This window comes from Camellia sinensis, chromosome 11 (assembly GCF_055761805.1).
Source record: "Camellia sinensis isolate YWXY chromosome 11, ASM5576180v1, whole genome shotgun sequence".
Taxonomy (NCBI): Eukaryota; Viridiplantae; Streptophyta; class Magnoliopsida; order Ericales; family Theaceae; genus Camellia; species Camellia sinensis.
The window spans coordinates 177,540,288-177,551,449 of record NC_138971.1 but is presented as its reverse complement, the minus strand read 5'-3'; the positions used below and the strand labels follow the sequence as shown (position 1 = coordinate 177,551,449).

The 11,162-nt window shown below is 36.9% G+C and overlaps 2 protein-coding genes across 2 annotated transcripts; both read right to left on the bottom strand.

Moving 5' to 3' along the window:
- Positions 1-8,180: 8,180 nt before the first annotated feature.
- LOC145802895 (uncharacterized) lies at positions 8,181-8,645 on the bottom strand. The gene has a single exon (XM_082895708.1). The coding sequence runs from the start codon at positions 8,643-8,645 to the stop codon at positions 8,181-8,183; it is 465 nt and encodes a 154-aa protein (XP_082751834.1).
- Positions 8,646-8,719: 74 nt separating this feature from the next.
- Positions 8,720-10,088, bottom strand: LOC145802894 (uncharacterized). Its single transcript, XM_082895707.1, has 3 exons — positions 9,749-10,088; positions 9,469-9,580; positions 8,720-8,822 (listed from the first exon to the last, which is right to left on the bottom strand). Exons 1-3 carry the CDS (start codon positions 10,086-10,088, stop codon positions 8,720-8,722), a joined length of 555 nt encoding a protein of 184 aa, XP_082751833.1.
- Between the last annotated feature and the right edge of the window lie 1,074 nt (positions 10,089-11,162).

Here is an 11,162-nt window from a genome sequence, read left to right as displayed (position 1 = left end):
CATTTTTTAAAATTGTTCCTTAAATACTTATATATATTAATTTTAGTTATATTATTTGTGTATTTTGATCATTTTAATTTTATCGTATTATAAAAGTGTAATTATCATATAATAATAAAAAATGTTTAAAACTTTCTCTTTTTGGGAACCCCACAACTCTTTTTGGATCTCAATCATTTATGTATGGGATCCACTCATATATGTGTGGGGCCCACACCATCAATGATTGAGATTCAAAGAGGTTGTGGGGTCTAAAAAAAGAGGGTCTCAATCATTGTTGTATGATATATATTATTATACAATATATGTGTGGGGCCCACACCATCAATGGTTGAGATTCAAAGAGGTTGTGAGATCTAAAAAAAAGAGGGTCTCAATCATTGTTGTATGATATATATTATTATAAAATATGTGTGGGGTCACACGATCAATCCTTGAGATTCAAAGAGGTTTTGGGGTCCAAAAAAAAGAGGGTCTCAATCATTGTTGTATAATATATATTATTATAAAATATATGTGTGGGGCCCACACCATCAATGATTGAGATTCAAACAGGTTGTGGGGTCCAAAAAAAGAGGGTCTCAATCATTGTTGTATGATATATATTATTATAAAATAGTAAAATAAATACTCATTTTGATATTAAAAATAATAGTTAAATTATAATAAAAATTAGTAACATAAAATTAAAAGTAATTCTAACTATTTAATTTTATTTTATATTCATTTAGAAATTAAAAATATATAAAAATAGAAATTATATAAAATTTATTAAAAAGTTAAATATAAATATGTTGCAGTTGGATTATCATATAATGATTTTATATGATATATATATATATTAAATTATAAGACTGTAAAATAAACACTGTTAATTAAATTAAAATATCAACTATATAAAAAAAATTCAACAACGACTAACCAATAAAGAATCACATAACAATATCTTAACCAAAAAAGAAAATATAATGAAAACATCCGACTGATAAATACATCTCAGTGTGTGAAGTGATTAATCATCTGTAATATAATGTCAAAATATAAAAGAACTTACTGTTTAATAATTGAAAAAATAACTCAAGTAGTAAATCCTAAACTTTAGAGGTTCTTCGAAAGTATCATTGTTGTGTAAATTTTTTCTCTTGTAAGTTGTGATTATATAAAATAATGTAGGAAATGAAATATAATTTCATATATAGAATCACTATAAAATTTAAACGACAAATTGATATTATTGAATAATATAGAATTGATATTGAGTATAGAATAATGCACGGTAAAATAAAAAATAAAAAAAATAAGGCAATTTAGTATTAAAAAACAATTCTAATACCCTTGAAAAAATTAAGAAAAAAATGTGAAACGCAAAATTGGTATTGAGTTTGTCAATTATCTCAATTTATCATGAAAAATAAATATTTGTCAAATAAAATTCATATAAAATGGATAAGTTAGTATAATTTAAATTAGGTTTAGATTTATGTAGAACTCTATATGTAATTAAAAAAATTCATGTCGACATGGTTCTCTTAAAAAAAACAAGCCCTTATAATGTGCCATCCAAGCATAGGAAAAATATTATTTTTAATAATATATATATATATATATATACACATGTATGATATGATATGATGATTAGAAATTGTAGAGCTAAATATATAACAAATCGAAAATTTAAATTGTCCCTTAAATTTTATACTGGCATTATGGTTGTATATGATAATATATTATTAAATAAATAATAATAAATACATAATCTAATTTGGTATTGGATTATCAAATATGAAATTAATTAGGGGCAAAACACTAATAAATCCTAAATTAGTAAATGTTAAACCATTTAGTCCTGAGTTTTTTTTGTAACACTAATAGATCTCATTCCAATGTTAAAGACGTTAAAGCCCATGCTTTGTGGAATACGTGTCCTGAAATAAGGGGTAAATAACGGGCATTGTTTGTTGTTGAATTTACCAAAGAGGCCAACATCGAAACGGTATGTCAATCTACTGTGAGCGAATATGGGAAGTAATTTTTGGAGTGGGATCGTGATTCCGATGTTTCAGCAATTTCGAATCCGTGATTACGGAGACTGTTGTTAAGATTGGTGTTGTTGATGTGATTTCCTAAATTAAAGTTCCATTGCCGAGTAAAACCCTAGTTGAAACCGTCAAACGTGGGAATACGGTGTTGGGAGCGTCAGAGTTGGGTCTGAACATCATGAAGAACAGTAATTGGCGTAGAATAAGACACTAACAGAACGTTGGAGCCGGTAATCGCCGCGAGAAAAAATGGCGGCAGGTATGTAATTTCTAGTCTGATGGTGTGTGCATGTTCACGTTTTGTGTGATCGTATTTGTTGGGGGTAAACATTGTTTTCAAAATTGTCTACTGGATTGGCCTAGCTGTGTGTTTTTTAATGTTTGTGGTGGAGCCCTAATTTTGGGTGTGTTGGTGTTGAAGATGGGAGAAGGTGGGGATTGATTTTGATGTCTATGTCAATGTTAAGTTAGTCAAATTGGTGTTTGGAAAGTCCTTTTTTTTTCTTTTCTTTTTTTTTGGCCGATGGTGAAATGGCAATGTTGTAGATGGGGCATTGTTTTGGGTTGGGTGAACATTGCATGCGTCGATGTACTTATTGTTTACTACTAAGCTGTGGTTAGCAGATTCGGTTGTGCTTGGTAATAAGTCAATGGTCATTGTGGTGTTGTTCACATGTAAATGTTAATTTACTGGAAGGGGTTTGGTGAAATTGGTAATTTGCGTTGTTTGAGGATGCTGAAGTGTCAATGTCAACGATGGACCAGTGTGTTTGGATGGGGAAACATTGTGTTAGTATTTCACTCCCAATATGGTCCCAATATCTTGTGTGTTTACTATGTTGGTGAGGGACCACTGCTTTTGTCAATGTTACTGTAAATTTCCAAGTTCCTTGAATTACATTGGGTTGTAGAATGCAATGGCGTGTGCCGAAGCGGTGTATGTGGGTTGTGGTTACGTGGTAATGTGGGGTTAAATATGAGTTCGTAGGCAGTTGGGTTACGAAATAAGTTACTAACGAATCTTGTATTGTTACTATGTCAAAGGTAATTGAAAATTAATTTTGCAAGTTGGTTGTATTCATTTTTTATTAGTAAGGGTAATGTTGTGTTGTAGTGCAGTTTCAGTTTGTGTTTCTGTGGGTTTGATTCGTGGGGGGATGTTGAAGCGTGATATGTGTTTTATGTCTAGTAAATAATGTATGTGAATGCTGTGTTGTATGGTTATTGGTAGTCAGGTTTTTTTGATGGTGCTAATTTGGTAATGTTAATGCTGTGCAACAAGTGGAAGCCGGCATCGTGCGACACGTAAGGTAGAATGCAGAACTCCACCATCGTGATCTTCTGTTCAAACGTCAACCCGATTAGCTGCGAGGAGACAGTCAAAATTGCCATTCAAGACAAGCAGAACAGGTACACGTCCTATGCGAAGAGCTTTTGTCAACATGAAGAAGCTAATGTACCGGTCTAACATTGCCGGTGTTATGAAAACAGTGTTAGAGTTCGATTTCAGTGCTCGTCATGTCAAGCAATTACAGAAAACCCTGTTTTGGCTCATGATTGACGCGATCCGAGTGCATAAATTGGATCCGGCTGCATATAAAAAGTGTGACGCGATGGTGTGCCGTGTAATTCAGACATACAACTCTATTGATAATAAATTTTACATCGGGGGAATATGACTGCCAATTCGAAATAGTGACATTCGTTTATTATTTGGGTTGCAATGTGGGAGGAAGAAGTTAGATTTGTGTCATGTTGGTAAAAGACCGGCATATTTTATACAAAGAAGATGCCCTAACGTCAGCCGAATTTTATCGAAGGTAATCAAAGATGCGCTTGTAGTGGCAATGCGTGGGAGGATGGAGGAAGACGAAGAAGATGTTGCAAAGCTGATGTGCCTGTACGTATGTGCGAAATTATTTTTCCCAACAACAGGTGAGTCCATTGGTTGGGCGTTTGTGCGGGTTATCGATAAGTTGGAGACTTTACGATTGTATGATTGGACAGCAACAATTCGAAACTCGTTGGTTTCTTCGTTGAATGAGGCGCACAATAGGCCAGAACGTGTCACTGGGTGTGTCGTAGCGTTGCTGGTAAGATTTGATCTAAAACCCAGAAAATCCATTAATCTACCAAAACTTTAAGAGTTTGAATGTGTACGGGTAGTTGACGTTGTGATTGACCGTTTACTATTATTTTTAATTTGTAGTTTCTGCTTTGCGAGCACACAGACATTATACAACCAGATAGGCCCAATGTTTCACCACGGTTTTGTCGATGGAACCTTGGGAAAATAATCGGGAAATTGAGAAGCGTGGAATTATCGGTGGAGGGTTCTTTTGAGGTATGACATTCAACACACTGTTGGCATGTGGTATACGTTTTGGTTGGTTTGTACTTAATATATGGTACCATTTCCCCCCCCCCCCGGCGCACAGGTTAATCCTGATAAACTTTCAGGGACTATTATCGAAAAGTATTTTGTTGAGAAATCGGCGGATGCAGAAGGCATTGTGGAAGAATGAGGAAAAGTGTTAGTAGTGGAGCCGGTGAGTATGTGGAATGGGTTGTCGGCTAATGCTCCTAACGCTGCTGTGAACGTTGCTGAACCGAGTTTGAATTGTTGGCAGCCAGATTCACCCAATGGTGGTGAGGTTAAACGGACGTCCGCCAACAAGAATGAAGAAATTCGCAATACAAACCCATATGGTAGGAGCAAGGAGGATGGTAATATATTGGAAGATGGGAGATCGTTCCCGGTTTTGTTCCCTGATCTATTAGACCTGGCAAGCACACAACCTGGAGGCTCTGTTTGTGAAGACACCAACAACACTATTGACCAGTTAGGAAAGGCTCTGAAGAAAATTAATGAATTGGAGATGGAAGTTTCTGTGAAGTCTGCCCGTTTGCATGATGTAGATGTTAAAGTTGCGGCGATGGAGAGATTGGTGGGTGCACATGCCACCAACCTATTCATCGGCTTCGATAGTGTAATTTTTGCGAACGATACTGAAATTTTAAGGCTGACGACACAAGTTCAAAAGCTAGAGGCAAGGATAACAATTTTGGAAGACCATATGGATGAGTGTGAGGTGCACGAAGTAAGGCAGTCAGTATTTAAAGAGAAAAACAAGCAACAGGCGTCATGGGAACATAATTCGGGGAAAAGTAACAAGTCTGAAAGTGTGTCAGTAACTGGTAGCGCTGAACGTTTGGCAGAGGGTTGTGGAAGAAATGCAAATACCATGTCTGCCGCGACAGATGATGTTACAGGAGTGGACTGCGTTAGTAAATTGGCTGATGAACAGTTTGTCAATATAAACTTGGATATGTCACTGAAAGATAATGACATTGAGAATGCTGTTGTCAGTGAACAAGAGAACAACCTTGTCAATGTTGAAACCATTACGATGGACGAGACTGACAGGTTGGAAGACATCAGACCTAGCCCCGATATGACATCGTTGGTGAGGAGAGTTAAGAGCAAGGCACGACGTGAATTTCGATTAAGTGACTATGATTACCCCAATTTAGGTGGTCGTGGCAAACATAAATGGAAGATGGGTGATAGGGAAACTGTTAGTCTTGAAGTAATATAGGACGTTGAGGATGTTGAAGTTGGAAATAAAACATGGCAAGGATTTGGAATGAGCAGGAAACATGCTGTATGGAATACGCTTGATGAAGATGAAATTATGCTTCTGAAAAGAGTGTACACATTTGACGGCGACGGGTAACCAATATGAATATGAATGCATTTATTTGTAATTTTGTTTGTGAGAGTGTATATTTTGTACATTTGGTAATGATGTGATGTTGTTTGCAGAGCTGTAATATGGGATGGAGGTGAAAGCGATATACAAGTTATGTTCGGTGATATCCGTGACCTAGTGCAGAGATCATCTATTCAAGAGAACGTAAATATAGTGTTAACACACTGGAAACTATGTGCAACAACATAGTCCAAACATGATTTTCTGGTATGAGATGTTTATGTCACAGAAATAACATCGTGGTTGATTGGTGTAGGTCATTGATGCGTATGTAGCCATGTTGATGGAATTGCAGGACAAAGGTATTGAAAGACAAGACGCTGGGGACAGTTCGCATGTTTTTAGCAGCGTATGCTCGGTAAGTGTATGTAATGTAAGCGCGCAATAATTGGACATATACATTCCCACATCACCGAAAGTGTAAAGTTAATTTATTTGTTTCAGAATACCTGATTTTGTTGGTACGACTGGCATAATGAAATAGGATTTTATGCAGAATCTGAATGCACTGTCGCGGGGGAAATATTTGAATGTGCAAATCAAAGCTGCAAAAGGACACAGATTCACGCATTACCCGGTGTATCATGCCAACCACTGGACTGTAATGGTGCATGACACTGTGAGCGAGTCATGGAAACATTATAATTCTTCGAAACCTAGGAGAGGAATACGTGATGAACATTACAATGAATCACTGAAAGTGGTTAGTTTGTGAATGTGAAATTAATTTTTCCCATATGTACTAATTTTTCTTCGTAAGTTAGTGACATGGCAGACCATGTGCATATTTTACAGTGACAAATTCATTATAAAGTGTAGTTAGTTTGCTGTAAATATGTATGCCAAAAAGATGATGTATATTAAATTTGATTTTGTAGAAACAGTTGTTGGAAGAATATTATACAAAATTTGTCTGGCCACAGTTGGCACCCGGTACTGTTAGAAAGCCAGACTTTGACAGACCCCTTGTTTCAGTCATTGATTGTCCACAACAGAGCCCGGAAACGTAAGATGTTATACTGGGTTGTTTTTTTTTTTAATTTTTTTTTCCTGGAAAAAGAAATTAACTTGTTACAGTCACGAGGATATTGATATGGTTGGTTGGTTGTTTGCAGATCAGATTGTGCAATCTTTGTCTGCTACATCATCAGGCAGTACATGCATGGTTGCAACATTGGCGCCACGATGGAAAAAACAACGCCACTAGAGTTGCGCGCGTCAATGGTAAAGATGTTCTTAAATGACACAGGCAGAGGCCTTCGCAGTACAATACGTTGATGGAACTGACAGCTCCATCAGACCAGAAATAGTGGAAATTGCAAATAGATTCTGGTTTTACATTTTGATGGTTCATTATATTTTCGATGAAAGTCGTTGACAGATTAGTTTGTTTTGGTTAAATTATTTTGCAGTAGGATACTTAGATTTTGTTTGTTTGCTTTGTCGCGTACATTATGTTTTGCTGTTTATGCCAAAATGTCGCGACGTTAAATGATTTACCCATTCGCTTGGGCTCAAATGTTTTTTGCACATATTTTGTTGGCTATACTGGATTGTTATTGGAACGTAATGTTGTTCAGATTTTGGGAACGTGCAATTTGTTGGGTCTTGTATGGATTGCTGTGTTAATATTCTTGTGGATGTTGGTTATGTTTGTTATTATGGGTCAAAGTGACATGAGTGTTTCATTGGACGTGTAAATGGCATAATAGACTAATTGTAATAGTATTTACCGATAATAATGTTGGGAGTGGATGTGTTTTCAATTAATACGTATATGGTTTGGTATGGATGTTATCAAATGATGGTAGTCCATAATTTCATGATAGATTTAGCTAGGAAAAATCACGACTTTTTGAGTGTAATTTTGCACGTACATAGAAGATGTAATTGTGAGACGTGTGCAACAGGTACATTGTGAAGGTTGTTTTGGGGTGAAACGTTAGCCTCAACGTAAGTCACTTAATTAAAATGCAATGTGGGTGAAGGCTGCTGCGTGGTTTTACTGTAAGTGACTCTGAAAATTTTCATCATTCAACACATTTTTTTGTTTTGCTAGTACACGGTAGTACATTGGCATGAACTACAAAAAGCACTGATGTTCAACTGTTTGTTGTCACTAAATTTACACATTCTGAACAGCATTTGTTTGGCCAGAAGGACATGTTACGTAAGTTGTTAGAACAAGTAAGTACACTGTTATTACAGTTAGACAAGCGTAAATGTAAAAAATATATAATGTTTCATAAACTTCAATTATTGTAGAGTCATACGGTAAAGTTCTGGGAGAGGTAACATAATTATTTAATAATATGAAACAAATATTTCATCAACGTTCGCATATAAGATAAAGTTGACAACGAGTCTGCTACATCGCTTCCTTGCATGTTTTCCTGTTATGATGGCCCATTTTGCCACAACGACCACACCGAATGTGTTGAACAACCTCGCCTTTTGATGGAATTCTTTTCCGCTTAGGCCTTCCAAGAGGACGTTTGTAAACGGGTGGTGCAATGAGATAGTCTGACTGTGTGAACTTGGGTTTCTCCATGGTGGGAATTGGGTGAATCGACCCTTCATACGCTGCCTTATACTTCACCACGTGATAATACGGTTCAATGTAATCGTACACATTCTTACCAATATTCCAAAACACAACAACCGCGTAGGGACATGGGAAACCATTTAGTTGCCATTGAAAACAAGAACATGAACGATTGCCAATGTTAACTAACACTGACGGGTGGGACCGAACCTCAAAAATATTGTCATCTGATTGACTAACAATCCAATGCTTGCTATCTTTAAACTCATACATCAAACGCTTTTCCATTTTCGGACAAAGTTCACCAACCCAGGTGCTGGATTTTACTTTACGCTCTGACATTTTTTCCATGATCTTTCCCCTTATTGCATCCACCAATTGAGTAATGGGCTGGTGTCGAGCTTCTCAAATCCAATTGCTAAACGACTCTGCGGCGTTAGACCACATCTCACCGTGTCGGTGACCCTTGTGAAAGGGAAACAATTAGTAATGTACATGCACTTGAATAAGTAATACACGGACAAGTGGAAGATACGAATATGAAGGAAAAAAAATACCTAAAGTATGCATTGGCCCAATGTTGCGGATACAGGTCTTGCAAAAAATTACCAACCACTACTGGCTGCATTGTTTTAAAATTTCAATTTTCTGGTTGAATGATGTTACTGTTGGTGCGTAAGCACAATCTCGTAACTTCCGCATTATACCAACTTTCTGATCAGCGTTAACATATTTCATCCGGTCACGAAGATTTATTTGAAGATGTAACAAACAAAATGCATCGTGTGTCGCGGGAAAGACAACGGGCATTGATTGTATTAAGGCCAAGTTTGGGAAGACTAAAAAAGTGCACTTTTTGTCTTTTTGGACTAAAAAATTGAGGTTGAAAATATGGATGTTTGGGTTAACTTTTTGACTTTTTATTGAAAAATGTGTAATAAAAAATTGTAAAAATTGATTTGTAGGGAAAAATTTGAATTGGGAGTTGTGCAGCCGTAATTGTTGACTTTTGGTGAATAGTGTTAACTTTTTAACTTTTTGAGTAACTTTTTGACTTTTTGGCTTTTTTTAAAGTCCCCAAACTTGGCCTAAATCTAAATTACGATCAGACACGAAAGTTAAATTCCTAGCTCCGTCTACAACTTCAGCCAAATGCCGCAAGAACCATTCCCAGTTTGATGAGGTTTCAGAATCGACAATAGCAAATGCGACGGGGAATAAACCTGCATGAATTCATGTCAGTACCATGCTATGTAGTCAAGTGGTTGCTATATAATACAATATCAAATTATACAAATTGCAAACTGTAAGTCACATGGTGTGGTGACAGACAAATGTGTAACATAGTCCTGTATATAGTACAAATAAACACTACAAATTGTCATCCATACCTTGGTTTCCATCCTTGGCGGTGGCTGCGAGCAACGTCCCCTTGAACCTTCCCTTCAAAAACGTACTATCCAAAAATAGAAGTAGACGACAACCATTGAACCCGTCGATGCAAACACGAAAAGCTATGAAATACCTCACAAACCTCCCAATTTGCTGATCGAAATCCAAATTAATGTAGCTATGTGGGTTGTTATCCATAACAGCATTACTATACCACCTAAGCTGATCGAACGACATAGCGTGGTCGCCAAATACTTCGTTTCTTGCTTTTTCCACCCCTAACCATGCAACCCGATAACTAATATCCATGCCATAATTGCCCTTCATGTCAAACACCATATCCGTCGGTCGTGTCAGTGGTTATTCACGCACACGTCCTGCGATCACATCGGACACCAAATATGACCCAGTCCGCGGATTACGGTATGTTCGTACAGCAGCCCCACAGGAATGTACACTAATAAATCTCTTCAAACACATAACACCATTCGAAGGAGACACCCGGGCGTGAACCAACCACCCGCACCCAGTTGACGTTACAAATTTGCATATAGCAGTGACACGTACAGCGTCATTTTTGACATACTTGAACTGAAATCCTTATTCCACTGCATACTTGCACAATACCATTCGAAATTCATGTGCACCACCCATAAAAATTTGGCCAACATGAGTAATACCGAATGCCCAGCTAGCAGACAAGTACGTCTTCGTTCGATGAGAACAATATGTCGCCAACAAATCCGTTCGGTCTACCATATCGGCTGTCTGCATATCCACGATATCGCACTCCCCATCATCATGTGACATTGAAACACCACAATGAGTAGTGGACCCATTACCCCGCACTTGAATTATCACGTCAATATGTTCAAGCCCGAAAGACTTTGCAAGTAACAACATGTTCCGCACATCATCGTCGGAGTCAACCTTAAACTTATTATATCCTGGAATAGTAAACAATAAATAAACCAATTCGTGCTCCATGATATCAAACTTGTCGCAAACGGCATCAATTAATTGTTTGAATGTGAATGCTTGATGAATGCGGAACACTGCGTTGATCTGACCGAACGTACATAACAACAACACTGCGAACTCCATACCTGCCCAAAATTACCTGCAATAACAGATACATTACACCCAGGAAAAATAACCACCCATTGACAATAACACACCACCGCCCATTCACAATAACAGATCACCACCCAAAAAAACTAACTTCTTCACTACAACAACACTTTCAAACTCCTCCATAAACTTAACAAAATGCCAAATTAACATTTCGAAATTGAGAAGCTAAACATCGGTATCATAAAATTGGTAACAAATAAGAAAAATTGCACAACCCGCAAATGTATTCAAACATACAAAATTAAATATATGTGTATGCATATAGACAAGCAGAACAGA

Coding starts and splice junctions, on each gene's coding strand:
- LOC145802895 (XM_082895708.1), bottom strand. CDS start 8,645: ATGGAAAAGCGTTTGATGTATGAGTTTAAAGATAGCAAGCATTGGATT.
- LOC145802894 (XM_082895707.1), bottom strand. CDS start 10,088: ATGGTGTTTGACATGAAGGGCAATTATGGCATGGATATTAGTTATCGG. Junction 9,581..9,748: donor CGCCAAGGATGGAAACCAAG/GTATGGATGACA, acceptor GAATTCATGCAG/GTTTATTCCCCGTCGCATTT. Junction 8,823..9,468: donor GCTAGGAATTTAACTTTCGT/GTCTGATCGTAA, acceptor CCCTTTCACAAG/GGTCACCGACACGGTGAGAT.